This window comes from Sparus aurata, chromosome 3 (assembly GCF_900880675.1).
Source record: "Sparus aurata chromosome 3, fSpaAur1.1, whole genome shotgun sequence".
In the NCBI taxonomy this organism is placed as follows: Eukaryota; Metazoa; Chordata; class Actinopteri; order Spariformes; family Sparidae; genus Sparus; species Sparus aurata.
The window spans coordinates 23,595,869-23,607,118 of NC_044189.1; the positions used below are offsets into that span (position 1 = coordinate 23,595,869).

The 11,250-nt window shown below is 40.1% G+C and overlaps 1 protein-coding gene across 1 annotated transcript; it reads right to left on the bottom strand.

The window, feature by feature from the left end:
* Window positions 1-4,609: 4,609 nt before the first annotated feature.
* LOC115578350 (coagulation factor XI-like) lies at window positions 4,610-10,303 on the bottom strand. The gene is made up of 9 exons (XM_030411261.1): window positions 10,159-10,303; window positions 9,889-10,045; window positions 9,393-9,502; window positions 9,135-9,297; window positions 8,541-8,656; window positions 8,324-8,456; window positions 6,219-6,325; window positions 5,273-5,432; window positions 4,610-5,118 (listed from the first exon to the last, which is right to left on the bottom strand). The coding sequence occupies exons 1-9, from the start codon at window positions 10,217-10,219 to the stop codon at window positions 4,998-5,000; spliced, it is 1,128 nt and encodes a 375-aa protein (XP_030267121.1). The 5' UTR covers window positions 10,220-10,303; the 3' UTR covers window positions 4,610-4,997.
* Between the last annotated feature and the right edge of the window lie 947 nt (window positions 10,304-11,250).

Sequence of the window (11,250 nt, forward strand, 5' to 3'; positions counted from 1 at the left end):
ACATTCCACTTCTTCATATCGCTTCATCTTCACTCTAAAATGTCCTCTGATAGCGATCTTTGTGTCTTCATACGTGGTTCTTGTCTTTGTTCAGCTTAAGCACTGGGAAACTGTTTATCAGATTGATTATGCAAAACTAGCATGACAATCATTTTATCTGTTGACAAAGCACGTTGAGATAGAAGAAAAGCAACGGTGACCAAGGTACAACTGGTTTTACAACAAAGTGTTGGCTGACAGACTAGTTTCTGCTCTACATGCATGATTTGACATTTGACTACAAGCCATTATGATGGTTTGAACACCTTACATGTCCTGTGTGCACACAGTGGCCATGCAAGAGAAGCCTGCTCACGGTTGGCAGCTCTACTTAAATAAAGACTGAATGGTTGAATGTCTGTTCTTTTTAATGCAGAGACTTTGCAGCAAGTAGTAATTATCTGAAACCTATCGGTACATTTCAGCAGTAATATGTGACCAATTCTCTTCAGATCTGATAAAGTCTAATTATTATCTACTTGCCCACTTTTTTTTTTTAAATAACACTTATTTGGTCATTTAGGGTAATTCTCTGCAATGTAACAATGTCCATCAGATGGTTGGTAGGTTGGTGACTTTGTCAGTTGTTTGATGCTGAGTTTTTAACCAAAATACAGCTAATAAGAGCGGTGACAATGAAGTGAAACAGTAAATTTGCAGCTGGAGATCCAAAACAATGAGTTGAAAGATACTGAATCTCTGTAGAGCTGAAAGGAACTGCAGACTAGGTGTTTGATCCACTATTACAGTTTTATTGATTGCTTTGATGCAGCAGTCAACTCAAACTCCACATTTTCAAAACAGTTAACACACAGGCCGAAACAGTGGCATTCATGATCAAAATGACTCATTTTGTTTGCAAAAGGCTCTAACCGTGCCAAAACATTTAAGATATGCAACAAAAGCTAATGTTGCCTTCAAACAACACAACTTGCAAACAAGTGTATGAGCTCTTCCAATCAACCATTACACAGTGGACAACAAAATACAAAATACAGCACTCAGTGCGAATCGGTGCACCATTGCTTGTCATTGTAGCCTATTACTGTCGCAGCTTTCATGCCAGTGCCATTTGTTGTCAAATTTGCCTTACTGCAAAGAATTGGATCCAGACTCAGAAATGCTTTGATGCAAATTGTAGCAAACCACTTTTTGGTTTTATGTATTGCTGTTACTCATTTTGTCCACAAGAGGGCAGCCTTGTATTGCTAAAATGGTTAAATAAGTTAAAATCTTTAAAAACTAATAGTTAAGTTACTTTAAATGCATTGTGACATGATTTTGTTACCATAATATATTTCATGATCTGAGTGCATCATATTAAAATTTAATTCATCTGGTTTTATATGTATATTGTCCATTTTGAAGGTTTTATTTGTGATAAGCTTTTATTTTGAAGCGATCGCTAACATACCTTGCTACTTCCTGGCGGTTTGTGTCTTCCGGTATAAACAAAGGAACAGTATGAGTGAGCTGACGGTAAAAGTAAAAGGTTTTAAGGCAAACTAAGGAAAATAAGGCGATAAAGCAACAGTAACTCAAGAATAAAACACCAAAGACTGTATTAGCTACCCCCCGAGGAGGCATAAGGTCAGTGTGTGTGTTACGGTCATATATACAATTTACGTTACTATGCTAAAGCTAAGCTAATTCTCGCTCACCTGTGATGAAGCTACGGTGTATTGTACAGTGCAGAGTGGAAACATAAATGCAATTGTACTTTTTGTGTTTGGTTTTCTACAAGTTGGTTTTCATGGAGCTGGTTTATGGTGCTGTTTGTGAAAATAAAGACAGTTTTGAGAAAATCATTAGTCGGGTTCACAATCTGTCGGAGGGTATGCTACACAAATTTTATTGATTCCATTGATTCTTTTGTTCAAGCTGTGGCAGAAAACTGAAATACTGTAAATATTACACAAAATACATGTATACCAAAATAAAATCTATGAGAGTATAAGAAATTAAGAAAATAAAATAAAATCTATGACAGTAAACTATCCAAATCTATTACTGTAGAGTAAAAGAAATTGCCACTTGATACTCAGTCTCTTCTGTCTTGAAGATGGGGCCACATGGCCATTATCCACATCACATTCATTATCCTCCCTTGCAATGAACCAAGGGAAAAATCTTCTTGCATGCCATCCAACCTTGACATTCCTCTGCACCTATTTCTCACTCTCATCTGCCTTAGACCTCTTCAATCCATGTTGGCAAAGAACACGGCCGCTGCACTTTTTAAGGCCTGCAGACTGATTGCTCATTGAAGATTTGTGTTTAGGAGTGTCAAACAGGTGCTTTAGTGATTTCATACTGATGTAGGTAGTTTCTAATAGTTAGGAACAGATGGTTTCTGTTTGGTTACCATAGCTAAAACAATGGAGTTTGGACTGCTTAAATGACATCTGTGTTAACTGTTCTGCAAAAGGGTGGGGAAAATGTGTCAATCCAATGAGAAAGCGTTAACACATTTGCAAGAGGTGTCTTGTGCTCTGCTGAGACAGTGATGATGAAAACCAAGTGGATCCCAGTTTGTTTAAGCAGGTCAAAGCAATCAATAAAAACTGTAATATGAAAAAATATTGATTGGTGAAATTTTCATAAATATATCAATTTAAAGCATACAAAAGTAATGTTCTGCCCTCTGGTAAAAGTTGTGATTTGCCCTTTAATTTATTTCATTAAAAAAGGGAGTTCATAATTCATGTAATGTTAAAAAATACTATTTACAGCAACAACAAAAAAAAGTGATAATATTACATTGCTTCGCATTATTTCATGATGTACTCTTATTTTGAAGGCTTGTAAGAGATATGCTATGCATTATGGGATAGAAACGAGATCCTCCCAGTGGTATCGGCAGGTAGTGGCACTGCAGTGGCAACCTGTGGCATGTCCATGGCATCTTCTGGCACCCGCTCAGCAGTTCAGAGATGCAAGAATAATATAGGGAAAATATACACTCACCGGCCACTTTATTAGGTACACCTATCCAACTGCTCGTTAACTTAAATTTCTAATCAGCCAATCACATGGCAGCAACTCAATGCATTTAGGCATGTAGACATGGTCAAGACGATCTCCTGCAGTTCAAAACGAGCATCAGAATGGGGAAGAAAGGTGATTTAAGTGACTTTGAATGTGGCATGGTTGTTGGTGCCAGACGGGCTGGTCTGAGTATTTCAGAAACTGCTGATCTACTGGGATTTTCACGCACGACCATCTCTAGGGTTTACAGAGAATGGTCCGAAAAAGAGAAAATATCCAGTGAGCGGCAGTTCTGTGGGCGCAAATTCCTTGTTGATGCCAGAGGTCAGAGGAGAATGGCCAGACTGGTTCGAGCTGATAGAAAGGCAACAGTAACTCAAATAACCACTCGTTACAACCGAGGTATGCAGAAGAGCATCTCTGAACGCACAACACGTCGAACCTTGAGGCGGATGGGCTACAGCAGCAGAAGACCACACCGGGTGCCACTCCTGTCAGCTAAGAACAGGAAACTGAGGCTACAATTCGCACAGGCTCACCAAAATTGGACAATAGAAGATTGGAAAAACGTTGCCTGGTCTGATGAGTCTCGATTTTTGCTGCGACATTCGGATGGTAGGGTCAGAATTTGGCGTCAACAACATGAAAGCATGGATCCATCCTGCCTTGTATCAACGGTTCAGGCTGGTGGTGGTGGTGTAATGGTGTGGGGGATATTTTCTTGGCACACTTTGGGCCCATTAGTACCAATTGAGCATCGTGTCAACGCCACAGCCTACCTGAGTATTGTTGCTGACCATGTCCATCCCTTTACGACCACAGTGTACCCATCTTCTGATGGCTACTTCCAGCAGGATAACGCGCCATGTCATAAAGCGCAAATCATCTCAGACTTGTTTCTTGAACATGACAATGAGTTCACTGTACTCAAATGGCCTCCACAGTCACCAGATCTCAATCCAATAGAGCACCTTTGGGATGTGGTGGAACGGGAGATTCGCATCATGGATGTGCAGCCGACAAATCTGCAGCAACTGCGTGATGCTATCATGTCAATATGGACCAAACTCTCTGAGGAATGTTTCCAGTACCTTGTTGAATCTATGCCACGAAGGATTAAAGCAGTTCTGAAGGCAAAAGGGGGTCCAACCCGGTACTAGCAAGGTGTACCTAATAAAGTGGCCAGTGAGTGTATATATATCATATATATATATACACAGTTGTTAGTGTATTAGTAGTATGTAAATGTACGTTACAGTAAGAGATTGCACTTTGTACACTGGAAGCACTTATTTTAACAGAAGATGTCTGTTTTGTATAACTACCTCTGTAAAACAGGAAGCACACATTTTATTTTAATTGTTTAATGTATTCATTTTTACAGAAGTTGTTTGTTCGTTCGTTCGTTCGTTTTTTGTTATTCTTTTTGTAAAGCAATGGAACTTGTTTGACTCATCAACATTTTGTAAGTGTGAGCCATGTGTTTAATAAGGTATGCTTGCTTATCATAGGAAGTCATTAGAAATGACTCTTTACATTACGGTACTAACTTAATGAGAACAGAGTGTCGGGGGGGAATCACTTTTTTTTTTTTTTTTTACTATTCATCAAACTGCAGTTTTTGCAAGTTCTCGCAATTTTTGCAAGTTCCCCTTTTGCAAATTCCCGCAATTTCATCGCATTAAAATCCTGCATATTCCATCTCATTTTTTAAGAAAATGTGCCACATAATCAAGGATTTTTGCCTGCAACAATCACAAAAAAAAAATTCTGGAAGGACTGTTACAACACGTAGTGGGAACAGTAATAATTCCTCTATTTGAAACAAGGGGCTTGTGAAAGATAGGATGTGCATTTTGTGTTAGTTCATAGTTATATTAATAGATAATATCAAATCAAACTCTGTATGAGTTACGGTGCCTCCCACATGAAGTAGAAATCAGGCTTTTGCTTTATTTTTTGCATTTTAGTTAAACATGTGATGGTGTTGATCCACAGTTCCTCAGGGTGAATCCGGACACCGCGTTGGTCAGTTTGGCCACTTTAGGAGGAGCAGGCATGGTGATGGACCGCTTGAGGTAGCAGCGGCGCCTTGAACACAAAATCATCAACAGTATCTTTATTTCAGCAACATCAATAAAAATGTCATCACATTATGAAGTGATACATTAGAGGTGATCGTGTACAATTTAATAAAACATTTTTAAAAAACAATGAAGGTTTGCACTTGTTAGAAATACTGTACCTGTAAGCAGGGTCAGTGAATTGTGCTGTGACGTAGCTGTAGAACTGGCAGAGAGCATCCTCAGTACAGGTCCTCTGACATGTGTCAGCATCGTCCAGCAGCACATAGCGAATGTCAGAACCACCGAAGTCTACGTTTTCATGAGCCACCTTTACCCAGTCTGTTAGCAGAAACAAACAGTTAGACTACCATAGATCATGTATGATTTCAGCCTTATCATTAGCTCACATCCGATCCAATCCAATCCACTTTATTTATATAGCACGAGTTTAAACAAACACAAGGTTTCCAAAGTGCTGCACGAAAGGATAAAACAGAGATAAAAATTAATTAATTAATTTAAAAAATATATGCATGTGTACACATGAAACAAAGACAATCACATAAAAAGTGTTTGTCACTTTCTGTACATGCAGTGTTAGAGGAAAATGAAAGAAGTTTAGTTTCTTTGTTTTCTGAGATAAGTGAAAAGTGTTACCTCTTTGTAATACAGACAAGGATGAAACTTCCTTACACAGGGTTTTTATTCAGAAATTATTTTATTTTATTATTATTTATTTGTCTTAAATGTCTACATTACTCCTATTCTAGCTCAGTCTGCAGGAACTTGGGGGCTGGAGGATTATCGGTTCAAGACCTGCTCGGACCAGTCTATTCCGAGTGTGGACTTGTAGATGGAGAGATTGCCTCCTGCGCCCTTGAGCAAGGCACCAAACCCCTGCCTGCTCTCAGCACCTCATATGGGACAGCCCCCTCACTCTAACACCTCTCCACTAATACATGTGTATAGGTCCTGTTTGTGCATGTGTGTCCATGTATTTTAAATAAGTGACAATGGACTGGCACTGACATCTATAGCTAGAAAACATTCAGTTATCCAGAACAAAATATTGACCCACACACCAAAAACAGTCCCGATTGGTTTGTATTGATTAGTCATACATACTGTTATCCAGCTGACAGAAATGTGCCGGCAGCCCAGATGTGATTCCATCATTATATCTGATCACCAGGTAAGTTTCATCTCTCTTCAGCTGACAACTGAACCCATTTCTGCAACAAAAGAGAGGGCACTACTCATTTCCTTATGCACTATACACAGTGCATAAGAAACTTGACACTTCAAAATTAAAGGAGAACTTTGGTCGATTTAAACATGCAGCTTCATTGCTCAAGCTACCCTTGACTTGCCAGTACCGAAGACGCGAACAAATTTGGTCCAGCCATTACAGAGCTCCGTGAACCGAGACTTAGCATTGAACGCTAACAGCATGGGGTCAGAACTTTACACTGTGTTTTAAGCGTCTTAACATGCTCCACATCTCACACCAAAAGTTATGCTACATCAGCAGACACCTAAGCACACAGCACTGTAGCGTGTATGACTCAAAATGAATAAAAAAGTAGTTGCATGTTTAAATCGACCGAAGTTCTCCTTTAAAGTCGACCTTCTGAGACTACATCAAACAGCGCGTATGACTGCCTGCACAAAATGCCTCGTGTGGATGAATTGGTGAAACTGTACTTCAGTATCGGCTCAGGTGATTGTGTCTCTTTTAGCTTCTAAACACAGTGTGTTGTCAGTATTGGGACTTTGAAGACTGTGGCCCTCATTTATCAAATGAACGTACGGCAGAAAACCGTGCGTACGACCATTTCCACGCAAGCTTCGGCATTTATCAATTTGGACGTGAGCGGAAGCTACGATCAGATCTCACGTCAGGCCTGAGCTCGTGTACGCAAATCTGAGTCTGTGGATTTGCGGTGCAGCACAGCAAAATCTGGCTGCGTCTGAAAATAATAATTAAACAAACCTCAGCTGTCATTAAGCACAAGCAGTCACATATTTAGAACAGATGAAAACGGATTCTTAAAACGAATAAAAGAAAATTTAATTTAAAAAAAAAAAGCCCACGTTTTTACTGATACCACTTTTTTGTTAAATAACATATGATAGGCTAAATAGCCTAACGTGACAACTAATTAACAGAATACCTTTTAACCCCGCTGGCAAACCCTGCTACAGAGCTGGAGCGCAGATTCAATACTGCGCACACACGCACACGGGTCACAGTGGAGCTGCTTCGGGTTGCTGAAGGGCAGGTGGCTCCGTCTCGGACCAGCAGGGGGAGTGCTGCTGTACACCCCAGAGAAGGTGTGCGATATTATTTTGGCCTGTTCAGTTTTGCACAACATTGCATTAGTGAACGGAGTGCCTTTGATGTGCCGGCGCTGCCAGGATGCCGATCTCCATCTCGGAAAAGTTTCTCTTCTTGCCTGTGTTTCTTCTCTCCATGTCCGACCTCAGTGGTCGAGGCCTCCGAACCAGGAATATTTAAGGGCGTAACATGTTAATGATGATCGAATTCAGCTGCCGCATTTATCAAGACCCGATCATTTGTACGCTGGGATTGGTCAGATACGAACGTTTCTTAAATCACTCGTGTGTCCTGTCGTAATACCAATTCAGCGCTCAGATCTGCACCAGTTTTCACGCAAGATTGATAAATGAGGGCCATTGTTTCGAAAATGGCTTGTCTGGACATTTCAACTGTTTTCTTGGTTCAACAAGTTAGAGTTTTGTAGATATCAGCCATAGAGATGTCTGCCTTTCTTAGACTGTAGTGAAACTAGATGGCACTGTAAATACATTTGAAAAAAACAACAGTAATGTCTCTTTCTGGAAGTCATGACCTGGTTCCTCAAGAAAACCCTTGTTGCAAGAAGTTTCATGTAGGAACTATTTTCTGTCTACCCATCTACCCAAACCCAACTGCTAGAAGGAAGTGTGCATCTTCTCATTAACAAGAGGCTCTCGCCAGTGACAGCGTAGGCTGTAAACATTAATGGCAGTAACATTTGCTAGCTCTAGGGGGGTGCACTTTGAGGAACTGTCCCTTTACAATATTGTACATTAAGTAACTAGAACAACAAATAGGCTAATATAACTCATCTTCTAAATACAAATTGTCACCTTGTATTTTGACTTTGCCCATTTGTGAGAGAGAGTAAAAAAGCTATATTAAATTTGTAATTTCACAAACACACTACCTGACAAATGAGAAGAAGGTGCACAGTGGATGAGCGGAACACAAAGCCTGACAGTGTTGAGGAGAGGCAGCAGGCAGCATCATGATGTCGCCTCCTGGGATGTCAGTGCGTGGGAACAGCTTGCCCTGACACACTGTGTGAAACATAGATAATACAATAAGAAAGCATGCACAGCGACCTGCAGGGTGTTTTTCCTAATGTTATGACTTTTTTTTACCTGTGTCCGATTGTTGACCCATTTGTATCTTGAGAGAGAATCCAGATACCACATTCCGCAATGATTTAACAGAAGGCCTTGGTATCGTCCAGCTGAATTTGAGGTGGCACTTGAACCTAAAATACAACAAGAAACATCATATGTCATATATATATATCAGATCCCTGCATAGTGCACATTTGCACAGTCACATCTATTTTTACCCGCAGACATACATACATACAGCACACATCACGCACACATACGGACAATATTTGTATTCTCAAATTTGTGAACATCTTACCTTATATGTGGACTCATCAGACCACGAGACCTTTTTCCATTACTATTACATTATTGAAGCCCCCCCCCCCCCCCCCCCCAGTTGTGCCATAAGACTACTTTGTTTGGAAAAGTCATTGATCTGAAATCATGATCGTTAGATGACTCTTTTTGGTTTCCATGTGCACACGACAACTTGGAGGTGCATTTACTACTATGTGGAACAGATGAATAAACAAATGAGAAAAGTGGTTCATCTTAACTCTTTCTTTCCTACTTCTTTATGACAATTTAATTTCACCCACAACTTAAAATTGTGTGCTCCAGAGTTACCTGATGCTCTCCATTTGAATGTCCTCATTCGTAAAAGTAAAGAATTGGCAGCCAGAGTCCTGTGTGCAGGCTCTCTGACACTCCTCATAGTCTGCTGTGAAAAACGTCCGGTAGTCTGCCCCAAAGAAGTCCACATTCTGATACACCTGAGACAGACAAGGCTCTGGGAGACAGGCATAGAGAGTAAAGCAGAGCGTGACCATGCATGACTCATTAACTATTGGTCATCATGGTGGTTTAAAATGGTCAAACGCTTACTTAGGTCAGGGCTGCAGGGCTTGAGAGAATATCCAGAGGTGACACCCAGCAGTGGAGTCCGAACTCTGGGCTCTCCAGTTGTGGTGGACTTGAGGTAGCAGTAAAAGTGCCTGCAGAGTGGGGTAATCGTTATTGATTTTGTCTGATTGTTTTGCAGGAGGGGTTTAACTTTAGTAGTCTTTAAAAAAAAAAAGAAAAAAAAAAGAAAAAAGAACAAGGGTCACCATAGTTTCAGTGAAAAATAGACCAACATGATAGTTAGACAATCAAACCCATCAAGAATAAAATAACAGGTCAATGCAGCAGTTTATAGAGATAAGATCTTTAATGTACAGTACAAAAAGAAAAGTATTTAAGAGCAAAAGTATACTGTTTGCTTTGATTTAAAAAAAATGTTTTGCATCTAGCACTGGCGCTCTGGATCTGGCTTGTTTTCTTTGAAAATAAGCAGTAAGTATAACTTATGGGTTATTATAATTATTTCACCATTCTATACCTGTTATCTCTGGTCCAGTTACCCCGGATGAAGGTAAAGAACAGACAGGACGGGTGCTGGGTACAAAGCTGCTGACAGTGATCAGCGTCAGGAGAGTAGACAGATGTTATGTCCGTTCCCGGAAAATCCACATCCACCTCATGCTGTGTTTTACAATCTGAAAGATTGGAAATGAAAACACCTTTACATGTACAAATACAAAAACATATGTAGTGAATACATTCTACTTTCATTAAAAGTCCTGTTGTTGTGGTCTATAGAGTGTCTTACCTTGACTGAGGGAGAGGCTGCAGATGGAGAGCAGACCCAACAAAATCAAATATATCCCCATCTTCTCAGATTCCTGGAGCACAAGTTAAGGAAAAGAAGTGGTTCTATAACCCTAGATATCTACAAACATCCCATTTGCATAGCTCATTGTTGACACATCAATGATTGGCTGGAAACAACCCCCAAACAGTCAACTTAAAGGGCAACACACAAGGAAAACAAACTTACAGTCTAGATCTTATTCTGTTGATTTTTGTTAATTCACCCTGCAGGAGGGCTAATTAAAAATTTTGCAAACGTCATGGTTGACTGGCCACATGCTCATCACACATCAAACCAAATATTGATGTTCATACATTGAACTAAAGGTACATCACAATCCATTTTAAAAGTGCAACACAAACTCTGAATTATCAGGTCAGTTCCAGAGTCCAGTGGTCCGTTTCACAAAGCAGGTTCAACAAACTCTGAGTCTAACCCTGAACTCTGAGTTGATCTACTCTGAGATAGGAAACTCTGAGTTTTCGGTTCCAGAACAGCATATTTGAGTTAGTTTGATCAACTCGGAGTAGTTTCACCTGGAGTTAAGCGCGTGCACCACAAGTATAAAAAGACAGCATCAATGGAGCTCCGATTCGACAGTTCACCATGGCAACGAGGAAGAGGAGGGCTACGTTTTTCACTCCACTGGAATTGGAAATATTAATGCGCTCAAACGGTGAGTTTGAGCACGTTTTTAGAAGGATGTGTAACACCGCTGCAGCAGCAAAAGAGAGGGAGACGGCGTGGGAAAACATTGGTTCTCGGGTCAATGCGTAAGTTTAAATGTAGTCCTTTGCAATCACAATAATATTACAGGGGGAAACTGCTTGAGTGGTAGCCTATTAATTTATTTCATTTAGGTGCAATCCCGCGGGGGAGAAGCGCACTTGGCAGCAACTTAAGATGAAACATAAAAACATTAGACCTCATCATAATCTCATGGGGGTACCTCATTTTGATCATGTTTTACATTGTAAAGTAAATATTAAGTGGCTGTTTGACTGTACAGTTGTTTTATTCCCAACATAATGCTGCTTTCACACACATAAA

Excerpts from the sequence above, each read along its gene's own strand:
- LOC115578350 (XM_030411261.1), bottom strand. The coding sequence starts at position 10,219 with ATGGGGATATATTTGATTTTGTTGGGTCTGCTCTCCATCTGCAGCCTC. Across the intron at positions 10,046-10,158 it reads CAGCCTCTCCCTCAGTCAAG|ATTGTAAAACACAGCATGAG; the intron begins GTAAGACACTCT and ends CCAATCTTTCAG. Across the intron at positions 8,657-9,134 it reads ATTCAAATGGAGAGCATCAG|GTTCAAGTGCCACCTCAAAT; the intron begins GTAACTCTGGAG and ends GTTGTATTTTAG.